Raw genomic sequence first — 25,222 nt, 5'->3', positions numbered from 1 at the left:
TGTTAAACACATTCCCTTTAGTCTCTTAAATTTCATCAACATGTTTAATGGTTAATGCGGTTATAATTAGTTGTCCATAAAGATATTTAGGATTTCCAGATTCAATTACAAAATAAGTCATTTGGAATCATGCATCATAAACATGCAGCTCAGTTAATGTAGAGTGAATAAAATTTTTTTTTTTCCTTACCTGTAGAAGAATATCCAGCATTGGTTCACAGATAAGAGCATGAAAGAAAAGAAAAACAAGATTGAAAAGATTACGACCATTTACAGTTAACCATCATAAAAGAGACAAATTTGTCAGATTTTAAGCCTTTTGGTTTTTTAAGATGGAAAATTATAAAAACATGTAACAAATACCTGTTACCTTTAGAAACAATATAACGACTTTATAGTTAATACTGTTTATAATGTTTTGCTGGTATAGTCTAGATCTAGATGGAAGGTATTTCCTTAAGTGTTTTACCTGCAAACTCAACCAGAGACCCCATGCTCATATTTTCTTACATTTTCATTGCGATTTATGTTTGCCTTCTTTGCTGTTTTGTTGCTATTTGGTGTCAAATGGTGACTGTTTTCACACCTATGTATTGTAGTAAAATTATTGAATAGGAAAAAAATAACATTAGAAAGATAGCAGAAGTATGCAATTTTATGCAGAAAGGTCTATTAGCAAAATCAGTTCAAATAAACCAATTGCCACTACTTTATGTTTTTGCAAACTGTCAAACAACAGTCTTATTTTTGTCTTTTTTATTTTTAGTCTTTTGTTTTATATTTATATGTACAATACTCAGCATATATGAGTACACCCCTCACAAATCTATCTTTTAAATTCATATTTTTAATAGGAAGCTAAACAATATTATATTTGTGCAAATACATTAGATTAGTCAGGACTGAAGCCAAATCTGGAGCTTATCTGACAAATTAACTGACGATAATGGTCCAAAAAAGAGTACACCCAAACTTATATGATATAGAAACATATTAAATACAAATTTAAAAAAGAGGAAAAATCAAGAATCAAAAAATTTAAATAAAAAATGTAAAAAAGAAAATAAAAATGTAGTTTTTACAATATTTTGCTTGTGTTTAATTTTATTATCTTTTAAGTTGTAAATATGATTGGTGACTATAATATTTTTTAATAAATATATCTGATATATAAATCAGTTTCTTTAAATGCACTAAAATACATTGCCTTTATTCACTGAGAAATGGATTAAAATATTCATGTTTATTTTTTTCTCCAATTTTTGTTTAACAGAGAGATTTTTTTAACACATTTCTAGACATAATAGTTTTAAAAACTCATTTCTAATAAATGATTTCTTTTATCTTTGCCATGATGACAGTAAATAATATTTTACTAGATATTTTTCAAGACACTGCTATACAGCTTAAAGTGACATTTAAAGGCTTAACTAGGTTAATTAGGTTAACAAGGCAGGTTAAAGTAATTAGGCAAGTTACTGTAAAATGATGGTTTGTTCTGTAAAAAATATATAGCGTAAAGGGGCTAATAATTTTAACTGCCATATACTTATATCTAAATATATACTTTACTGACTATTATTATTACTCCAGTGACATAAATTTTACAAGGATCATTGTGGTAAAAGATTCACATTTTAGATCACTCACAAAAAAAAGTCAAAACTTAAACAGTCAAATCTAAGTTGCATTACAAAAGTAAAAATACAGTATAAATAGTGTATGAATTATGTAAACACCAACACAATCCTTGTTTAGAGAAATGTTTAATTTGATTTATATTTGAAATGACAACTGATATACAGTATGTTTATATGATATAATTTTTTAAATGTCTTAGTACATAGTAACATTCCCTTTAAAACCACATTGTCTTGAAGAACCCTTTTTTAGCTGAAATTGTTTGTTTGTTTGTTTGTGTATAATTTATTGTGCCATTTCTAGGAAATCTGTCTTGGACATACATGATATAGTCAGAATACAATATATTAAACATCATTTTGCACATAAAATATGCCAACACCCTGCATTAAGTTACTTCTCTTCACAAATGAGTGCTTATATCAAGTCGATGTGCACAACAAGATCTTTAATCATCTCCCCGAGGATTACATTCTTGTGTAAAATGTGTTTATCTCCATCTGCATCTGCATATTTTGAATAAGTCTTTTAACTTCCCTACCTACAATTTTTAAAACAGTCTGTATAAGTCAAGCAAGTTTTGAATTCCACAACATGCTCTCATAACATATCATTTATAAACAGACTTGTGTAGCAGGAATAAAATACTCTTTTTTTTACTCCAAATACCTTCACCTTATGCAAAAATTATAGCCTAGAGAAGACCAACATAACAGATTGCCTATATGAACACCTAAATGTGTTTGTGAGGAAACCTGTTAAATACTAAAGGACTGTGAACCCCAGAGATCTAATATCAAAGATCATTTCAACAGCCCTCGGTCTATTTAAAATCAAAACTCCCTCCACTTCCCATAAGAACTGCAAAGAAGTGTAATTCACGAGCAGTTAACTCAATATTGCGGTGTCATTCAAAAAATGTATAAACAAATAATTATCCTGGTCTGTGACATGTGAACAGAATAGGTTAGCTAGCACAGCTCTGCGGTTCTCCTGTGTTAGTAATTCTTTCTGCAGAACATCAATTATTGACCCTTGTTGTGTACGATCATTCATTCATTTTCTTTTCGGCTTTGTCCCTTTATTAGTCCGGGGTCGCCACAGCGGAATGAACCACCAATTTATCCAGCACATGTTTCACGCAGCAGATGACCTTCCAGCCGCAACCCCTCTCTGGGAAAAATCCATACACACCCATTCACACTCATACACTACGGACAATTTAGCCCACCCAATTCACCTGTACCGCATGTCTTTGGACTGTTGGAGAAACCAGAGCAACCGGAGGAAACCCGGAGTGCTCCCGGAGGTTTTATATGAGGGAATTGCTTTCAGTACGCAGAGAGAACATGCAAACTCCACACAGAAACGCCAACTGACCCAGCCGAGGCTCGAACCAGCGACCTTCTTGCTGTGAGGCTACAACATTACTTACTGCGCCACTGCGTCACTTGTGTACGATCAGTAAAATATGTATTCAAGTTTTATATGAGGGAATTGCTTTCAGTGCTATCAGTTTCTTAATTAAAATCTTATGCCAGAGTGTATTAAACAGCAAACTGAAATCAATAATAAGTAAACATGCATATGCTGGGGTATCTTCTAACTGTTTATTTACCAAATGAGAAATACAGTTATGACATCCTCAGGCCATCAACTTTTTAAGAAAAAGGCAAAAATTCAGTCAGCGCACATAGATTTTTTGCACATATACCTTTAAATATTGAACAAACAAATGATGTTTGATCTGTGTTACATATAATAAAGTCTAAATCAATTGTTACCTCTAATGGAGCCTCAAATCTAAGAGAGAAATCACTAAGAGCATTGGTCCCATATTAGTTACTACTTTCATAGCGTCCCAAAGTTTCCTACCATTTCCAGAAATATAATTTGTTCTGTGAGGTCTCTATGGTCTTTCCTAGTGTTCTTTAACAAAATCTTGTTATTGATTTATTGAATTTGATTTTATTTTATAAACCCCAAATTCAATACAGTTTTCAATTTGCATCTCAATAATTGTTCTCAATAATAAGCTCCGTCCTCTATATCCATATCATGAAACATTCCACAGCACATACAATCAAAACAACCTTTTAAAAATGCAAAACTTTCAGCAGATTAAAATTAGACTGTCATTGTCTGTGCCTCTGTTCATTTTAAAAGAGTTCTATAAGTGTGAAGTGATTCAAGTGAAGCATTATGATCACAGTTCGACAAAGGAGGTTTAGGCTTGGCCACATATGCGTGCTTCATGTGTGCTCAGGGTTCTTTATTTCCCTTGTTTTTATCTATAACTGACAAAGCACCTCATTCAAGGTTTTCTTGAACTTGACCATCTTATTACAAAGCTGGTCAACACTCTCTCAACATGTAAGTTCATTCTTACTTAAATGTCTGTACATTTTACCTGTCAAAATGTAACATTTCTTTTTGCAATCTTTTTTTTTTCTTTCCGCTTTTAGGACACATGTAATCAGATCTGTTGAGTTATACATTAACTCATGATTATTTGTGCATTTGTTAAGCATTGTTTCATGCATATTAGTGCAGTTTGTTTCTCAATCATTTCTACTGTAACAACTATATCACATACTGTCCATTTTTGCTACTTTTGGTCTTCATAAACATATTATTTTTTACCTAAACCAATGGAAGAGACACCCTCTAACTTTAAAATAATTTCTGTATACCAAAAGCTATGTAATTTTGATCCCACTTTATATTAAGTGTCCTTAACTACTATGTACTTGCATCAATATATAAATACAATGCACTTACTGGGTTCATAATGTATTTGAGAACACTTGTGGTGCTCTTGAGTTGGGATAGGTGTAGGGTTATGGACAGGTTTGGTGGTATGGGTAGGTTTAAGGGTGGGTTAAGGTGTAAGGGATGGTCAACAGTGTATTTACAAATGTTAATTATATATGTAATTACATACAGGTATTTAATCAAGCATACATACACAGTAAAAACATGTATTTACACAATAAGTACATTGTAACGAATTATTAATTTCTGTTTAAGTACATGTTAGTTAAGGCCAGTTAATATAAAGTGGGACCGTAATTTTATATCATCTGCCGAGAGAAAAACGCTACATATGGCCAACCAAATGCGTTGGGAATACGTACATAAAGGCATTAACGCACATAAAGGTGTTACAGAGGAGATTCCTGTCTTTCTTGTTACTTATTTATGTATGCATTTATTCATGTTTATTGTTAATTCATTTATTTTCCTTTCGCTTGGTCTCTGATTTATCAGAGGTCGCCAAAGCGGAATAAACCGCCAACTTATCCAGCATATGTTTAAGCATTGGATGCCCTTCCAGCCACAACACCAGGCCAGTACTAGGAAACACTTATACACTCTCGCGTTCACACACACACTCATACACTACAGCCAATTTAGTTTATAAAATTCACCCGTACTGCATGTCTTTGGACTGTGGGGGAAACCAGAGCACCCAGAAAAAACCCACACTCACATGGGGAGAACATACAAACTCTATACAGAAATGCCAATTGGATTCAAACCAGTGACCTTCTTGCTGTGAGGTGACAGTGCTAGCCAATGAGCCACCATGCCACCTATAATAATGCTAATATTAATAAAAATATTACTTTTTAAGGTCTCATATAGCACTAAAAATATTTCTTTATGGAACTTTAGGAAAAGGTTTTATTTAGCATCAAAATGGGTTCTGCTAGGCTGCATGGTGGCGTAGTGGGTAACAAATTCGCCTCACAGATACAAGGCCACTGGTTCAAGCCTCGGCTGGGTCAGTTGGCATTTCTGTGTGGAGTTTGCAGGTTCTCCCCATGTTTGCGTGGGTTTCCTTTGAGTGCTCCGATTTTCCTTACAATTCCAAAGACTTGCGGTACAGGTGAATTGGGTAGGCTCAATTGTCTGTAGTGAATGAGTGTGAATGAATGTTTCCCAGTGACGGGTTGCAGCTGGACGGGCATGCGCTGCGTAAAACATATGCTGGATAAGTTGGCGGTTCATTCCGCTGTGGCGACCCCAGATTGATAAAGGGACTAAGCCAAAAAGAAAATGAATGAATGTATTGTGCTATAAGTTTAGAGCCGTTTTTCCTTAGTGTATTTATGACAATGTGAGAAAATATCATTTAATAGTATTCATACCTCTTCTGCCTCTTCTGTGTTAATAAGAGTGACAACATTCGCTCCAAATGAATCACTTTGAACTGATTTTAGAGTCCCACCAGCCGGAAGTGTGTTTTCATTATACGAGCTCACAAACTTAAAGTCACTGGTGCGCGAGCCTGTTGTCAGATACGCGTCATAATTGTAAGAGCTGCGGAGAGTTCCTGCTCCATCCACATCTGCATAGTTTGGAGGCAGATAGGCGCTGGGAACAGCAACTGCTCCATCAAACAACAGTCTGGGCTTTCTCCTGTGACAAAACTTCACTGCCAGCATCAGTATGATGAACGTCAGGAAGAAAGTGCAGACGGAAACTAATGCAATGATCAAGTATGAGGTTAATTTAGAGTTGTTGTCCTCATAGCTCATATCTTTAAGTTCAGGAACTTCAGAAAGATTATCAGAAATCAGTAAATTCACAACACATGTTGTAGACAAAGACGGCTGGCCGTTATCCTTCACTGAAATAACAAGATTCTGCTTCATATTGTCAGATTCAGAAATGTCTCGTTGAGTTTTGATCTCTCCACTATGGAGACCAATAAAGAAAAGTCCCGGATCAGTAGATTTCAAGATCTGATAGGACAGCCATGCATTCTGTCCAGAGTCAGCATCTACAGCGATCACCTTTGACACCAGAGAGCCTGAGAGAGTCGCTTTAGGGACCATTTCAGTCATTACAGACTTTCCATCAGGAACTGGGTATAATATCTGTGGAGAGTTATCATTCTCATCCGTTATAAAGACTTTGACAGTCACATTACTGCTGAGTGGAGGAGAACCATTGTCTCTGGCAACAACTTTGACACTGAAGTTTCTGAACTGCTCATAGTCAAATGATCTCACAGCATGAATCACTCCTGTATCTCCATTGATAGAGAGAAATGAGGACACTGGGACCCCGTTGACTTCACTGGGTACCAGAGAGTACAGTACAGTCCCGTTCTGTCTCCAGTCTGGGTCATTTGCACTGACAGAACAAACAGAAGTGCCTGTTTTGGTATTTTCACTTATATAAGCACTGTAGGCCTGCTGCTCAAATACAGGAGGATTGTCATTCACATCTGAGACAAATAAATGGATTGTCATGGAGGTGGATAATGGTGGAGATCCCCCATCTGTGGCTGTGATGGTAATGTTGTAATCAGATTCCGTCTCTCTGTCTAGAGCTTTTGTCGTTACTAGAGAGAAATAGTTTTTAACAGATGGGTTCAGTTTGAAAGGAACATTTTGCTGAACAGAACAACGAATCTGACGGTTTTCTCCCGAGTCTTTGTCTTGAACATTAATGATTCCCACCTCAGCTCCTGGCTCTGAGTTTTCAGGTATCGGGTTATTCAAAGATTTAAGAATGATTCTAGGAGGATTATCATTAACATCAGTTATATCTATGATAACTGTAGCTGTCGATGCTAATCCAGAGCCATCTTGAGCATGGATTCCGATTTCATAGTTTTTCTCACTTTCATAATCAATTTTTTCAGTTACCAGAATTTGTCCTGTTTTTTTATCAATGGAAAATAGTTTTGAAGCTTTGTCTGATATTCGGCTGAATTCATACGTCACTTCTCCATTCGGACCTTCATCAGCATCAGTGGCGCTCACTTTGATTATTTCTGTTCCTGAAGGAGTGTTTTCAGCCAGAGTGACCTTATAGACAGGTTGACTAAACACTGGCACATTATCATTAGCATCTAGAACAGTGATGTGTATGACAGCAGTGCCAGACCTCTGCGGTGAACCACCATCAGTAGCTGTGAGTATAAGATCCATCTCTTTCTGCTGTTCACGATCCAACTCCTTTTCCAACACGAGTTCAGCATATTTTCCTCCATATGCAGTGTCATGCACATTTAAATAAAAGTACTTATTTTTCTCCAGCAAATAGCCATTGACGCCGTTACGCCCTATATCTGAATCATGTGCCTCATGCAAACGGAATCGCTGGCCTTTACCTGCTGATTCTGTGATTTCCAAGTTAATGCGCTCATTTGGAAATCGAGGCGTGTTGTCGTTTATATCCTGAATTTGAATTATTATACGGTGCACATCAAGAGGGTTTTCCAGGACGAGCTCATAATTGAGAATGCAGGACATTCTAGATCCACAAAGCTCCTCTCGGTCTATGGTCTCTGCTACGATTAAATCACCAGTTTTCATATTAATATCACAGTACCGTTTACTGCTGTCCTCCGTGTCTATCCGAGCTTTACGAGCAGACAGTTGTTTCACATCGATCCCGAGATCTTTGGCTAAATTTCCAACAACATACTGCCGCTTCGTTTCTTCCGGAATATTGTAGCTCAGATCAGCACAGACGGTTTTCGGAGGAAGCAAAAGGACAGCAACAAAACACGTAAAGAAACGGACCCAAAATAATGCGTATTCCATTTTTGTTGCAGCTTCAGCAGTAATTTGCTCTTTGAAGAATATCCTAGTATTTTGATCGGCGTCGACTGGTGGTTATTCCATTTTTTTGCAGCGTTTATTCAAGCAGACAGAGCTTATAATACATATTTATGTGGGAGGAGAGACGCATCTGTCTTGGTGAATAGCGACACTCCGAGTATGTTTTGATCATTGCAGCATTATTTGATTAAATAGAGACAGAATCAACACCAAAGTCAGTTACTTAACAAAATATGTGCTGTTATGTATTGTTTAATTCAGATGGAATTGTTTTGATGATTGTATGCACAGTGTGCTGAAATACAAAGACGCTGTTCACGTGCTGAAACCAGATGTACGGAAATGTTAGATTGTACTATGAAATCGAAAAAAATAAAAATTATAATGAGGAAATGCGATTCTATATTAAAAGGGTTGAATTTTTGTCAGGTCAAAACGTATTTATTAATTTTTTTTTTATTTATTTATTTATTTTATATTTTATTTTTATTATTTATCTATTTTTATTTTAGCTATTTTTTTTAGTTAAATGAAACACCATGCTTCTTACGATTAATATTACAGTGATAATATACCTTAAAACAAAAGGAACCAAGAACAAAACCGCATGCAACTGTTAAAGGTGGACGAGATCAAATGCACAAGTTTAATTATGGTTTAGACAATTAGCAGATAACGAGACTGAAAATTTAAGAAAATTTCCAGAAGGAAAATTAAATCAAGAGAACGAAATTCCATATATTACTCATTATTATTATTATTATTATTATTATTATTATTATTATTATTATTATTATTTCAAAATAGGTTATGCCTTAATCCGTCTTATTTTAAGCTGTTAAAAGTGTGCAAAATGAGTATGATATGAGAAAAAAAGTTGATGTCGGATCTGGATCTGTTTAAACATTCTATCTGAAGAGTATTTACAGATTTACAGAAATTTGGGAAGCAAAACAAAAACATTAAAAACGTATAAATAATATAGATTGTTCTTATTTAAATGAAGTATTTGCATAAATGTCCCAAATAAAGTATGTTTTATGAATAACAAATATATTAATTTATGTAATGAAATGGAATTTAAAAGATTTGATTTAACAGACAAACCAGGACACAGTAAAATAAAGTCTAGATTATATCAAATCAGGAAGGATCAGAAAATTGCAGTTGAATTTGACCAATGTAAACCCGTATTACGCATAATATTAAAACGCATTAAAAAGAGAGAACATAAAATCGAACAGAATTAATTTGTCTTTTAAATTATTTGATTAACATGGAAAGGCATTAACGACTGAAGTATGGGAAATCTTTCAAAAATGTGCAATAAACGGACACAAAAAGGGAACAAAAGAAAGACCAATACATTTAAAACTCTCTTACCTCAACTTCATTTCCTGTAACGTCTAGAGTTATTATGCTTGAGCCGAAATAAATATTGTGTTCCTTATTCAGAGTCCCGCCAGCTGGAAGTGTGTTTTCATTATACGAGCTCACAAACTTAAAGTCACTGGTGCGCGAGCCTGTTGTCAGATACGCGTCATAATTGTAAGAGCTGCGGAGAGTTCCTGCTCCATCCACATCTGCATAGTTTGGAGGCAGATAGGCGCTGGGAACAGCAACTGCTCCATCAAACAACAGTCTGGGCTTTCTCCTGTGACAAAACTTCACTGCCAGCATCAGTATGATGAACGTCAGGAAGAAAGTGCAGACGGAAACTAATGCAATGATCAAGTATGAGGTTAATTTAGAGTTGTTGTCCTCATAGCTCATATCTTTAAGTTCAGGAACTTCAGAAAGATTATCAGAAATCAGTAAATTCACAACACATGTTGTAGACAAAGACGGCTGGCCGTTATCCTTCACTGAAATAACAAGATTCTGCTTCATATTGTCAGATTCAGAAATGTCTCGTTGAGTTTTGATCTCTCCACTATGGAGACCAATAGAGAAAAGTCCCGGATCAGTAGATTTCAAGATCTGATAGGACAGCCATGCATTCTGTCCAGAGTCAGCATCTACAGCGATCACCTTTGACACCAGAGAGCCTGAGAGAGTCGCTTTAGGAACCATTTCAGTCATTACAGACTTTCCATCAGGAACAGGGTATAATATCTGTGGAGAGTTGTCATTCTCATCTGTTATAAAGACTTTGACAGTCACATTACTGCTGAGTGGAGGAGAACCATTGTCTCTGGCAACAACTTTGACACTGAAGTTTCTGAACTGCTCATAGTCAAATGATCTCACAGCATGAATCACTCCTGTATCTCCATTGATAGAGAGAAATGAGGACACTGGGACCCCGTTGACTTCACTGGGTACCAGAGAGTACAGTACAGTCCCGTTCTGTCTCCAGTCTGGGTCATTTGCACTGACAGAACAAACAGAAGTGCCTGTTTTGGTATTTTCACTTATATAAGCACTGTAGGCCTGCTGCTCAAATACAGGAGGATTGTCATTCACATCTGAGACAAATAAATGGATTGTCATGGAGGTGGATAATGGTGGAGATCCCCCATCTGTGGCTGTGATGGTAATGTTGTAATCAGATTCCGTCTCTCTGTCTAGAGCTTTTGTCGTTACTAGAGAGAAATAGTTTTTAACAGATGGGTTCAGTTTGAAAGGAACATTTTGCTGAACAGAACAACGAATCTGACGGTTTTCTCCCGAGTCTTTGTCTTGAACATTAATGATTCCCACCTCAGCTCCTGGCTCTGAGTTTTCAGGTATCGGGTTATTCAAAGATTTAAGAATGATTCTAGGAGGATTATCATTAACATCAGTTATATCTATGATAACTTTAGCAGTTGATGCTAACCCAGAGGCATCTTTGGTTTGAATTCCGAGCTCATAGTTCTTTTCAATTTCATAATCAATTTCCCCTTTTACCAAAATTTGACCTGTTGTCTTATCAATAGAAAATAACTTAGCAGTTTTGTCTGATATTCGGCTGAATTCATACGTCACTTCTCCATTCGGACCTTCATCAGCATCAGTGGCGCTCACTTTGATTATTTCTGTTCCTGAAGGAGTGTTTTCAGCCAGAGTGACCTTATAGACAGGTTGACTAAACACTGGCACATTATCATTAGCATCTAGAACAGTGATGTGTATGACAGCAGTACCAGACCTCTGCGGTGAACCACCATCAGTAGCTGTGAGTATCAGATCCATCTCTTTCTGCTGTTCACGATCCAACTCCTTTTTCAATGCGAGTTCGGCATATTTACCCTCATCTGCAGGATTATGTACAGTCAGTACAAAATGTTCATTTTTCTCCAGTGTGTAGCTATTGATAGAATTTTTCCCGATGTCTGAATCATGTGCCTCATCCAAACGGAATCGCTGGCCTTTACCTGCTGATTCTGTGATTTCCAAGTTAATGCGCTCATTTGGAAATCGAGGCGTGTTGTCGTTTATATCCTGAATTTGAATTATTATACGGTGCACATCAAGAGGGTTTTCCAGGACGAGCTCATAATTGAGAATGCAGGACATTCTAGATCCACAAAGCTCCTCTCGGTCTATGGTCTCTGCCACGAATAAATCACCAGTATTCAAATTAATATCACAGTACCGTTTACGGCTGTCCTCCGGGTCTATGCGAGCTTTACGAGCAGATAATTGTTTAACATCCATCTTGAAATCCTTGGCTATGTTTGCAATCACGTAGTGACGCTTCGTTTCTTCAGGAATATTGTAGCTCAGATCTGCAGACGCAATTTTCAGAAGAAATAAAAGGAGAGCCATGAAAAACGCAAAGAAAGAGACTGAATATAATCTACGGTTCATTTTGGAAATATTCCAACTACCCAAAAAGGTTCTTAAATGGTTGAAAACCTATTCCATTAAGTTAGCATGTGTCGACGGACGATTACTCCATTTTATGTAGCGTTTATTCTGTCATACAGAGCTCCTATTCCACCTTAGGTGTGGGAGGAGAAAACCATTAATCTACAGTCTTAGTGAATAGCGACACTCTGAGTATTTTTCTGTTCATTGCATTATTCTTTTCATTATTTTCATTATTCTGTCAAGACAGCTTATATGGACCATTTTTGCTGTGAGTTTTACACTGTTGGTGTAAATAACTATTTTCATACATTTATAGGCAGTACTTTGTAAATAAATTTGAAATGTTTACGCATACAGTGTTTATGTACAAAATATAGCACAGGCGCTGTCCAGGCTTGTGGTGCTGAAACTAGGAGACCCCACAAACACAAACACAAACAAAAGCCCTAAAGTAACTTCATAACGATTAAATAAACAAGCAAAACAATATTAAATAATCAAAGTAATGTTATTCACCGCTTTAATAAAAAACCTTTACACTAAGTTATATTTTCAAGGTATTGTCACTTTTAAATGGGTGAAGTTTATAACACTTTTAGACCATATACTTTAGAGTTTTACCAAAGAACTACGTTTGTTTTAGATTAAATCAGCAACAGAAAATAGCTACCAAAGAGGAAAAATGCTAAAAAGCGTATTGCACAAACTCAGCTATAATAAAAGCTAGTTTTTATACATTTCTAAACAAAATTGGAGGCCACAATTTACACACAATCAAATAACAAAGGTAAACATAATTTAAAAACTGACTTGTATTTTTTTTTTAAACTGGTTTCTTTATTGTTAAAGGTGTGCAAGAACTCTACTCGTTTAACATAAAAATGTCGTCCTACTACTGTTGTCAATCTAAATTTAACTTTTTGATTTTTTATCGTGATGTAATAACGTGCACCTTTTGTAAAGCTGCTTTAGAACAATAACTATTATGAAAGAGCTACACAAATAAGCTTGAATTGAAATAGCTTTAATAAAAAAGGAGCAAATATAATTCACAAAGAAGTCAGCATGAAAGCCAAGGAAAAACAAGAGAGATGATAATGGTTCATACAAATATATAACTAAAAATAGGGGAATTCTTAAAAAAAGAAAAAAAATATTACCACTAAGGCTTTTTAACAGGCAATACCTTACAGCGATGTATAGTGATATTAATAATGCAAATATATTTTTAAAATGTGAAACCAGTGGTGGAACATGAGATGTTATACAAAGAAATTAACCATGTCTTAACTCACTTTCATTTTCTTTAACGTTTAGTGTTATCATGCTTGAGCCAAACTCAATATTATGGTGCTTATTCAGAGTCCCACCACCAGGAAGTGTATGTTCATCATACGAGCCCACAAAATGCACTTCACATATGTAACGGCAGCTTCTGAATCCACAGTCGTATCCTTCTTAAACGTTGTTTTAAGGGATTTACCCATAAAAACAGGAGCATTATCATTCAGTGATGTCTAGTACTACTTTAGAAGTAGCTGCTAGATCAGCGCCATCTTTTGCTTTAACCAGGATCCCAAATGAGGGAGTGTTGAATAATCCTTTAATTATTATTACACCTGATTTCAGGTCAATTGTAATTGAATTTTTCTTTTGCTTTCGCTGCCATTTGTTTTAATTCATAAGTAACATCTCCGTGTGCTTCTTTACCAGCATCACTGACACTAACAACAACCACAGCTGGATCTAACGGACGATGTTTAGGGACACTTACTTCATATACTGACTAAGAAAAAATGATTTATTATCATGAATGTCCAAAATATTAATTTGTATAACTTTTCATACATTTATAGGCAGAACTTTATAAATCAATTTGAAATGTTTACGCATATAGTGATTAAGAACAAAATATAGCAGTATCGCTGTCCAGGCGTGTGGTGCTGAAACTTGAAACCTCACTTGAAACTTGGCCTCACAAACACTAAAAAAGCACTGAAGTAACTTCATAACTATTAATAAACAAGTAAAACAATTTTAAATAAATGAAAGAATGTTATACACAGGGGCTAGCCAAAAAGAAAATGAATGAATGAATGAATGTTATTCACCGCATTAATCAAAAAGTTTTACACTAACTTATATTTTTAACACTTTTAGACCATCTATTCTCTAGACTTTTACCAAAGAACTACATTTGTTTTTAGATTAAATCAGCAACAGAAAATAGCTGAATGTCCAAAATATTGATTTGTATAACTAGGTTGTCAAAATAATAAAATGTTTGTCTTATTTTTTAGGATCCAGTTAGTGATCCAGCACAATTTCTGCGTATTTCCTAGTTTCCGCATTTGTTTGTACTGCTAAACTGAAATCAGCATTGTCTGAGAGTCTAAATCCTTGTACGGAATTTACCGTCTGGATCCACAGACTCGTCAATAGAAAACCGGGACCCTTTCATTGTTGACAGAATTGTTTTTGTCCACAGAGCTCTTTTTGGTCAATCCTTTCACTTAAAATCAATTGCCCATTATGTGCGTCGATTTCGCAATAGCCCCAATAGCAATAGCGATTTCTTCCATCAAACTCAAAACTTGGGTTCCGTAATAAAAAGGTATTTTATCTATTCTTAAATCTTCTACAAATTTTCCGACCAATGACTCTGGCTTAATTTCCTCTGAAAAGGAATATCTCTCAAGCGTAATGTAACGGCGAGTGAATAGACGACAATAACTTTCCAAAAAACGCATCCATTTGCATGTAATCCATTGTTTTTAATCGTCAAGGAAAATGTCAGTGTCTGTTTATGAAATAAAGCATTACCATCAAACTCAACTGTTTCTAAGCCAAATCAAGCTGGTCTGACCAAGTAAGTTATACGAGCTAATGCAAAGTAAGTGGGTGGACCAAAAGATACAAGCATCTAGCATCAACAGCGACACATGGTGTGGTGTTAGAATATACACAGGTAAGATGTTCGTTAATTTTCAATGAAATATACAGTATATTAAATAAGTCAGCACAATAATTTAATATTTAAAGATTACTGGACATGGTCTACACAACATTTTTTAAGTAAATTTTAATTAATAATCGAGGTTTGTTTACTTACTTGTGTGATTAGAGGATACGCATAGTCAAGAGTTTTCACTAATAATTCAGGAATATAAACTGAAATAACTGTATATTTGGAACTACTGTTTAAAGACATTGGAAACATTGGAAACTGAAATAATTTACAGCTATTTTTTTCAGCAAATAAAAACAATAAAAAAAATTTAATCTAAAACATGTTTGTAGAATGGATGGCATCAGTTGTGTCTGTGCGTCCTTTGTAGCTGCGTATACAAGATAAATTACAAACAAGCTTGAGAATCAAAGCAGGCATTTACTGTACCTCGGTACATTCCCCTACATCAGACAGGCGCAACATATTAAAATCGATTTCACTCTTCTCCAGAGTCCCACCAGCCGGAAGTGTGTTTTCATTATACGAGCTCACAAACTTAAAGTCACTGGTGCGCGAGCCTGTTGTCAGATACGCGTCATAATTGTAAGAGCTGCGGAGAGTTCCTGCTCCATCCACATCTGCATAGTTTGGAGGCAGATAGGCGCTGGGAACAGCAACTGCTCCATCAAACAACAGTCTGGGCTTTCTCCTGTGACAAAACTTCACTGCCAGCATCACTATGATGAATGTCAGGAAGAAAGTGCAGACGGAAACTAATGCAATGATCAAGTATGAGGTTAATTTAGAGTTGTTGTCCTCCTAGCTCATATCTTTAAGTTCAGGAACTTCAGAAAGATTATCAGAAATCAGTAAATTCACAACACATGTTGTAGACAAAGACGGCTGGCCGTTATCCTTCACTGAAATAACAAGATTCTGCTTCATATTGTCAGATTCAGAAATGTCTCGTTGAGTTTTGATCTCTCCACTATGGAGACCAATAGAGAAAAGTCCCGGATCAGTAGATTTTAAGATCTGATAGGACAGCCATGCATTCTGTCCAGAGTCAGCATCTACAGCGATCACCTTTGACACCAGAGAGCCTGAGAGAGTCGCTTTAGGAACCATTTCAGTCATTACAGACTTTCCATCAGGAACAGGGTATAATATCTGTGGAGAGTTGTCATTCTCATCTGTTATAAAGACTTTGACAGTCACATTACTGCTGAGTGGAGGAGAACCATTGTCTCTGGCAACAACTTTGACACTGAAGTTTCTGAACTGCTCATAGTCAAATGATCTCACAGCATGAATCACTCCTGTATCTCCATTGATAGAGAGAAATGAGGACACTGGGACCCCGTTGACTTCACTGGGTACCAGAGAGTACAGTACAGTCCCGTTCTGTCTCCAGTCTGGGTCATTTGCACTGACAGAACAAACAGAAGTGCCCGATTGCTTATTTTCGTTTATATAAATGACGTAGGTCTGCAGTTCAAATCTAGGGGAGTTGTCGTTGATGTCAGAAACTTGTATGTTCAGAGAAATGTTGGAAAATAAGGGTGGTATACCTCCATCGGTTGCGATTATTGTCACATTGTAATTATCGATTTGTTCCCGATCAAGCCAACTACTTGTAGTGAGAATGAAATAAGACTTAATGTATGGCTGTAGCTGAAATGGCAGATTCGGCGAAATGGAACAACTAACCCGGCTGTTTTCTCCCGAGTCTAGGTCTTTTACGTTTATTACGGCTATCTCGGTGCCTGGTGTTGTGTTTTCTGGGATTTGATTTTTTTGAGATTTTACAGATATAACAGGCGCATTGTCGTTGACATCATCTATTTCAATAACAACTTTACAGTGGCCCGTCTGACCTCCGCCATCCTCTGCTTGCACTTCCATCTCGTATGAGGAGGCCTTCTCGTGGTCCAGCTGTCCAATAACTGATATTTCCCCATCGTTTTCGTCAATTTTAAACAACTGTTTTGTGTTGTCAGACAGGTGATTAATATAATATGTTATTTCTCCATTTGCGCCCTCATCCTCATCGGTAGCCGTGATTTTGATGATAGACGTTCCCAGTGCTGAATTTTCAGATAACCGAGCGTTATACAAAGGCTGCGAAAATAATGGTGCATTATCATTCACGTCAATTACAACCACTTCAATAACAACAGTTCCAGTGTTAGGAGGGTTTCCGCCATCTACAGCAGACAATACCAAAGAATGCTCCCCCCTTGTTTCTCTGTCCAGGCTGTTTTTCAAAACTATATCCACATACCGGTCTTTGCTTGATTTCGCATCGAGAACAAAATGTTTGTTTTGACTGAGAATATATGTCTGAACCGAATTCATTCCCACATCCAAATCCCGTGCACGAGTTAGTTGTAATTTACTTCCTGTCGTAGCTCCTTCGCTTATCTCAAGCTTTATCGAACCTTTGGGGAAAACAGGAGGGTTGTCATTGACATCCTGGACCTCTAAAGCGATGTTATGAAGCTCTAAAGGGTTTTCAAGAATAAATTCAAAGTGCAGGATGCAGGGGGAGGTAGTTCCGCATAGCACCTCTCGGTCAATCCTTTCCGAAACAAAAAGATTCCCGGAATCTAGGTCTATTTCACAGTACCTTCTGTCCCCTTGGTAATCCAAACGGGCCTTGCGAAATCTCAAGCGATTATAATCCAATTTAAGATCCTTACTTAGATTTCCAATAACAAATTTTGTCTTTGTTTCCTCCGGCACAGAATAACGAAGATCAGCAGCAGTAACGCAGAAAAGAAGCGATGTTATCCATAATCGCCATTTTCCCAAGCACAATTCAGACGTTTTTGCCATGTCTTCTTTGTGTAATAATACTCATACAATTGATTTGTGTCATGGACAGTCAGAGCACTGCTATTTCGACAAATCTTATCAACAGAATAGAAAAAAGAAGAAGAAAATCGCACCAAATGGGTGGGTTCTTCTGTTCAAAACTAGCTAGTCAACAGCGACGCTGTGTGGTTAAAGGAATAATAAATAATAAACGAACCACAAGTGCGGTGTGTAATATTTCAGAAACTGTTGATTAAAATATAGTCTCTGATATAACCATATAACTGTATCCTTTTATAAAATGAAGATTTCTTTAAACAAATCTCTCGGTAGCCTAATCTAAATAAAACATTACAGTGCATTTTACTGCAGATAAGCCACATAAATACTATCCAATAAAGATTTTTAGTGCTTCTTTTAAAAAAAGTTTATATTGCTTATTTTTTAATAATAAATCATTGTTTTATATGGTTAATTTTATGTTTTTAAAATTTAAATTTTAACTATTTTCTCACCTTAATGATTCTAAACCTCTTGAGTTTTCTCCCCCGTTGAACACAAAATAAGATATTTTGAACAAAGCTGCAAACTTAAACCACTGACTTACATATTAGGAACAATAAATAGTATGGAAGACAATAGTTACAGGTTTCCAGCTTTTTTCACAATCTCTCCTTTTTTGTTCATCAATGGAAAGGAAGACAGGCATATTTGGAACAAGTAAAGGGTGAGTAATGATGACGATTTTCATTTTGGCTGAACTATACTTTTAATATAATTTCAATGTAATTGAATTTGTATTAAAAATGTATTTTATTCATATGACCTAAAGCTCAGTTTTCATCAGTTTATATCAATCTCGAATGACTCTTCTAAATCATTCTGATATGCTGATTGTTAAAATGTATTACACTGAAAACAGCTATTTTAAATAAAATAATATTTCATGGTAATGTTTTTTACTGTATTGTTTGAATATAGGCTTATTTCAAAAGCATTAAAACTGGTTCCTGGTACTGTATTCTGTCATGTGATTACGTTTTTAAAATGGTTTATACTTTAAAGAATTTGTTGTAATCTTTTATATCATTGTTTCTTGTAATCATTTATATCATTGACGAGAAATTTCAGTATAATTTTCAGCTTTACAAGCATGCATTCATGTAGTTCATATCACACACAGACGTTACGTTTCACAAACGCATTTGTTTTCAGCACCATGGACAGCACAATCTATCGCCTCGGTACAAAACGCCTGGAATGGAAAGTGCAAGAGCAGACAAAGCTGAAACTATGCATTATATTTAAAAAGAGGGTATCCTTGATTTTATATATATATATATATATATATATATATATATATATATATATATATATATATATATATATATATATATATATATATACACACACACACAGGAATATACACACAGGAAGAGAGTGAGATACAATTCCATTTGGTGTCTTAAATTGTTGTCTAATATGTAAGAAATTCTATTATATTTTCCAACAAGCAAAATTCAAATGAAACAATAATTTTCTGTTCTGTTAAACTGAACACATCCGGCATTCAAATCCAGAGCCTCACCTTTGTGCTAAATGTGCACACTGAACAGGAAGAAATAATTTATCAAAATTGCATCAGATGATCCGACAGATAACAGTTTCAAAGAAAAAACTATTTCCCCATTTTATCAAGTCTGCCGTTATATTGTTTCTCAAAAGCTGTATTATAAGAACAATTATTGATTTTGAATGTCCACTGAAAATCTTGCAATACACTTTTAAAAGGGTTCTTTAAGCATTGATAGATCCACAGAGAATCTTTGTCATTCATGGAAATTTTAGAGTGTTGAAATAGTTCTTGAGCTTTTAACACATTCTTAAATCTTTGAGAATTTAGCTGTTAAAGATAGCATAGGCATTGTAGGTGTTAAAATACTTTAGGTATTTAAAATGGGTTCTTTTGTGGAACCCAGTTTAAGAGTCAAATGAACATGTTACCTAGTGTTCAAACATTAGCTTCACTTTGGGAAGTTTTATAATAAAACGTTTTAATAAAATGCTTTAGGGGTATTATTGTTAGTTCAGAAAAGCAATTCTGGGTCACTAAAAATTTAGACGGACAAAAACAACCACACAAAACTCTCAAATACTTATGAAACAAAACTTTATTTGTGATTTATAAACAAAACACATTACCAGATTTCTTAAAGTAATATAAAATAATAAACACCATTACACTGATGAGCAGGTGTACAAAAAATGTCCAACAGATTTGCACCGTCAAAGTCAAAAGCAAAGTGCCACCTTGGCACTGGATGAGTTGATATATAATTACCACACACAAGCAGAATACATAGACCTTTTTATTTTCTTTTTTAATCGTTTTTAACATTTTTGTAATTTTTTTTATCATTTTGTTATTGAAGGGAGAGGTTTATATCATAGGGACGTATGAACTGTTTCACATTACAGTGTTATTGATTTTAAAGCCTAGCACAAAACGAAGGATTGATCCTTTCAAGTTGCAAAAAATCATAAGATCGTAAAGAAAAGCAATTTAGACCATAACACTACAGCATTACATATACCTAGAATGTAAATGTCAATGTTGACCGCCACAGATCCCTTCATCGTTTCTGTGTCTTCTTTTTACGCTCACTGCATGTATGCAATCAGTGTATGCCTGCGTGAATAATCTGATTTATATCTCCATACTCAAGCAGAGATGATGCGCATCTCCGGTTCTGTTATACACGAGAAAAAATAATTATGAAAAAACATATCTGTTCATTAATATCTATATATAATTTCTGTTTTTAATTGCGTTTAACATGCAAAACAGTCACTTGGTGATCTGACAGCACTGAACCACACCTGAAAGAGACTGGAGTGTGTCTGTGTGCGTGTGTGTATGTGTGATGAAACGGCCTCATAGCAGCACAAACATCTCTCCGTTACTTAACAGTATCTTTAAAGAAAGGAAGAGATGTGCTCCCTCTAAAAAAAGAAAGAAAACGAACTGAAACCTTAATCATGATGTCCGAATGCTAAGAAAATGTTCCCATTATTTACAAAAATCGACTATGTCATGAAGCTATGTTTCTATAATAATTATATACAGTAGAAAAACTCTATACTGCCCTCTGCTATAATTCCTCAGTCTAATCTCTGCCTACCCTCTATCATCGTCCTAGAAAGCACCAAACGCCATGGCTAAACTCCTCCATAAGCATAGCTGCATAGTCCACGGTTAGCTCCACTGCTGTCAAAGCATAAACACGGGTGTATATTGAATTTATACGTGGATGTAGGGGCCAGTACATGTGCTTATGTTTCCTGCAGAAGGAGTGGCTTCTTTTTCTGCTCTTTCCTGTTACGTTATACTACACGCACCACCAGGGGGCAGTACTGACATGAGGCCAGCACAGCACGTCTGATAAAGGGAGGATGGCAATGTTAGTTACAAGCTGTAGGTAAAAGAGAGCTGGACTATGATTGTAAAGCTGGCAAGAAATGGGATGACGCCTATCAAACATTCAAATCAATTTAGTGAGTTTTGAAATGAAACAACAAGCACCCGTTGTACAATTTCTACAGACTTGGGGAACAAACTCGGATATCATCAGAGATGCAAAGGGTGTAAGCTGGACTAAGACGTAAAGCTGGCGGAAAGTGGGATGACGGCTATCAAACATTCAAAACTGCAGCAAAGGAAGTTGGCGGCTTTTTTTTCTTTAAATGAAGCGATGAGCACTATTTTACAGACTTTTGAGAGGCTGTTGTGCTTCAGTCCTTTAGCTGTCCAAAGTGTGGACAGCCTGTAATGCTTTAGAGAGCAACAATCTCTAGGTTTATGCATCATTTATTTCGTAGATGTGCATAATTTTGGATTGTATTAGAGTATTGGATTGCTCTTACATAGAATGCTGAGTAAAGTGTCGCTCTGAGATTTGTTCGGGAGCAGGACAGAAGCGTTAGCGATCTCTTTGTTCTTTTCTAGGTTATTTCGGGAGTTGATTTGACTGCTACATTCCCATCTCTTGCTTTTAGATCTGCTATAGAAATCAGACACTGGTCTTTCTGATGAAGGTGCAGTCAAATTTGTGTCTGGAAAGTTTTATTCCTTGCAGATCAGGACGTGAGATGGGGGCCCGGGGAGGTTGTTTCTTTCCCATATGAAGATGAGGGACGAAGGCAGAGAAAACTCTCGGATGAGTTCATATCCAGTTTAACTGGAAATTAGTTTGATCCTTTTAAGAGAGAGGGACGTCCTTTGTTGTGGATGAAAATATCATTTACAAGGTGTGAGTGTCTGGGTTTTTATTTTGTAGACTGTAGAGTCTTTCTTAGATGGATTAGAACTATAAAAATAGCCAATTATAGTCATGTAAATGTTCACTGGGTTAATTTGTGTTATTTATACGTGTCTGCACATAGAGCGAACTCTTTTCAGCCTGGACTTGGTAGATATGGTATATTGAAGGGATTTTCTCCTCTCTTTACGTTTTCAGTATTTTTGGTTTACTCTTTCTGTCATCATTTTGCTACAAACGCAAGTTGATAGCTTTAATATTGTAGTGGGATGTTCTTCATTACTCCTCGCCATCATCTTTCCCTTTATCCTTCTTGTCCTTCTTTTCCTTCTTCTTCTTTTTCTTCTTCTTGGACTCCTCTTTCTTCCCGAAAGTGATGAACTCGCCCTTATCATCCACGGCACCTGGGTCCTGCCGGATGGAGATGATGGCCGGAGAGCCGGGGATGATGAAGGCTTCAGGGGGAATCTCTCCCGGCTTCAGGGCTTGTGGAGGGCCGTATCCGGGGCCCGCGCCATAGCGGAAGCTCCAGCTGTTACTGTTGATTCCAGCTCCAACAGGAGGAGACAGCTGTCCCTCTCCTTCACCATCTGAGTGAGAAAAGTGGCAGACGTTAGATTCTGTCGTCACTTTCACATTCATTTATTTACTTTATTTATAACAGAGCTACAACTTATTAAAAACTGCTTTACAGTATTAAACAAGAAAGTAATAGAATCGATGGAGCAAACTTTAAAATTGAGTTCAATCCTCCTATTCCAGAACATCTGTCATTATTATTCATTCACTTCTGTTCAATAAGTAACATTCATTCATTATACAGATTAGCCTCTTCAGTGCTGTCAAATCAATGTTATTACTAAATATTACATTTCTTTCAAGTACCAAGTAAGCCAAAGGTGACAAAGCCTGGAAAGATATGTAATTTCTTATATAAAGTCAAATATTGGGTTGCCTAATGCAAAACCACAAAAATAAGACAGGCCAGTTACTAATTACTGTTGTCTATAGACAGTCACCTAACCATTTTGTTTCACAGGGGAACAAAGTGTGCAATTTAAATGATATTCATTCATTCCTTCATTTTCTTTTCGGCTTAATCCCTTAATTAATCTGGGGTCGCCACAGCAGAATGAACCGCCAACTTATCCAGCATTTGTTTTATGCAGCGGATGCCCTTCCAGCTGCAACTCATCACTGGGAAACACATACACACTTATTCACACACATACACTACGGACAATTTAGCCAACCCAATTCATCTGAACCGCATGTCTGTGGACTGTGGGGGAAACTGGAGCACCCTGAGGAAACACACGGGAACGCAGGGAGAGCCGAGGCTCGAACCAGCGAACTTCTTGCTGTGAGGCGACAGCACTACCTACTGCGCCACTGCGTCGCCCACATTTAAATGATATATAGATTCAAATGTAATATTTTTTTATTAATGCTTTAATGTTTAATTGTTTTTATGAGCCAGAAATATTGCTGACAAATGAAAAAAGTAAATAAATAAATAATCATGAAACGAAGCTTGGTGAAATATATAATTTTTTTTTTTTCAGAAAATATTTAGGTGATTAATATTTATTTATGTAATTAAAATTTGCAATATAACAAGTGATTGTAATTTTTATTCATAGTTTTAATGACATTTTAATTTCATTTTGTTTTAGTTAACTATAATAAGAATAATATATGTATTTTACTGTATATTACTGTACATCGCAAAAGTGATGATAAAAACATTTATAATGGCACAAAGGATTTCTATTTCAGATAAATGCTGTTCTTTTGAACTTGATCAAAGGGAGCTAATAAAAGTCTACTCTTCTTTTTTCAACATAATTAAATATGTATATATATACATACATATATATATATATATATATATATATATATATATATATATATATATATATATATATATATATATATATATATATATATATATATATACAGTTGATGTCAGAATTATTAGCCCCCTTTTGAATTTTTTCTCTCTTTAAATATTTCTCAAATGATGTTTAACAGAGCAAGGGAATTTTCATAGTATGTTGGATAATATTTTTTCTTCTGGAGAAAGTCTGCCTAGTTAACCTAATTAACCTAGTTAAGCCTTTAAATGTCTCTTTAAACTGTATAGAAGTGTCTTGAAAAATATCTAGTAAAATATTATTTACTTTCATCATGGCAAAGATTAAATAAATCAGTTATTAGAGATGAGTTATTAAAACTATTATGTTTATAAATGTGTTTAATAAAATCTTCTCTCCGTTGGAGAAATTGGAGAGAAAAAAAAACAGTTTTTACAGAATAAACAGACTTTTTACAGAAGAAAAATGACAGGAAATACTGTGGATAACTCCTTGCTCTGTTAAACATAATTTGGGAAATATTTGAAAAAGAAAAACAAATTCACAGGATGGCTAGTAATTTTGACTTTTTTTTCTGAAGGTGCATGGCAAAACATATCAACATCAAAAGAATTTCCGAGAATAATAATTGCCTTTCCTTATTTAACATTGATCTAAACCCATAAGTAAGGCGCACACACAAGCACAGCATTACTCTAGAGTGCTCTTTCATACAATGTTGATGTTTAAAAAGTGTACTACCCCAACAGGGACAGAGAGCAGAGTACAGACTGAGAGACTTATGTACTACTTTCCCTACAGAAGCAAGGCTCTTTGCCACACCAGTTACTCCATGACCTACTTTCATTCCTCTGTTTTATTTAGATCTCACCGTGGCCCTGAAATGCAATTCTGTTTGTTTTAGATCTGCACGCTTATTATGACGGCTTATTTTAATAAATGCCAAAAAAAAAAAAAACTAGCGGGGATTATCCATTTTGATATTCTTTCCTCGGCTTAAATCAATCTGGATTGTGTCTGTGTGTGCGTGCTACAACTAGACTAAATTAAGATCCTTCTAGCACTCAGTTTCAGGCACATGTCTAAATTTAGACACATCAAATCCTGCCATTAATATGCAAACTGCTCTTTTTTTTGTCCCAGTGGCTGCTGATGCATTATGTATAACTGTTGAAAATCTTGACCGCATCATCATCATCATCATCATCATCGTCATTATTAATAGTCTTAATAATG

The 25,222-nt window shown here is 35.6% G+C and overlaps 2 protein-coding genes across 11 annotated transcripts in view; both read right to left on the bottom strand.

Annotated features, from left to right (window-relative positions):
* Positions 1-25,222, bottom strand: part of LOC130235780 (protocadherin alpha-C2-like) — a 235,343-nt gene that overhangs the window by 129,016 nt on the left and 81,105 nt on the right. For 5 of the 10 annotated variants that reach the window (XM_056466271.1, XM_056466269.1, XM_056466270.1 and 2 more), the window contains exon 4: positions 19,944-22,699. The exons of 1 other annotated variant lie outside the window; for it this stretch is intronic. In XM_056466271.1, the coding sequence (XP_056322246.1) occupies positions 22,389-22,699 (311 nt within the window). In that variant the 3' untranslated portion in view covers positions 19,944-22,388. Of the gene's footprint in view, positions 1-5,795; positions 8,288-9,608; positions 12,077-19,943; positions 22,700-25,222 lie in introns of those variants that run through there. 4 more of the 10 variants (XM_056466258.1, XM_056466273.1, XM_056466257.1 and 1 more) reach the window with 3 other exon arrangements.
* On the bottom strand, positions 15,390-17,880 carry LOC130235790 (protocadherin gamma-A12-like). Its single transcript, XM_056466287.1, has one exon. It carries the CDS (start codon positions 17,809-17,811, stop codon positions 15,793-15,795), a length of 2,019 nt encoding a protein of 672 aa, XP_056322262.1. The 5' UTR covers positions 17,812-17,880; the 3' UTR covers positions 15,390-15,792.

The sequence above is a fragment of the Danio aesculapii genome, chromosome 10 (genome assembly GCF_903798145.1).
Source record: "Danio aesculapii chromosome 10, fDanAes4.1, whole genome shotgun sequence".
NCBI lineage: Eukaryota > Metazoa > Chordata > Actinopteri > Cypriniformes > Danionidae > Danio > Danio aesculapii.
Note: the sequence above shows the minus strand (reverse complement) of the source record. Positions and strands in the feature narration are given on the sequence as shown.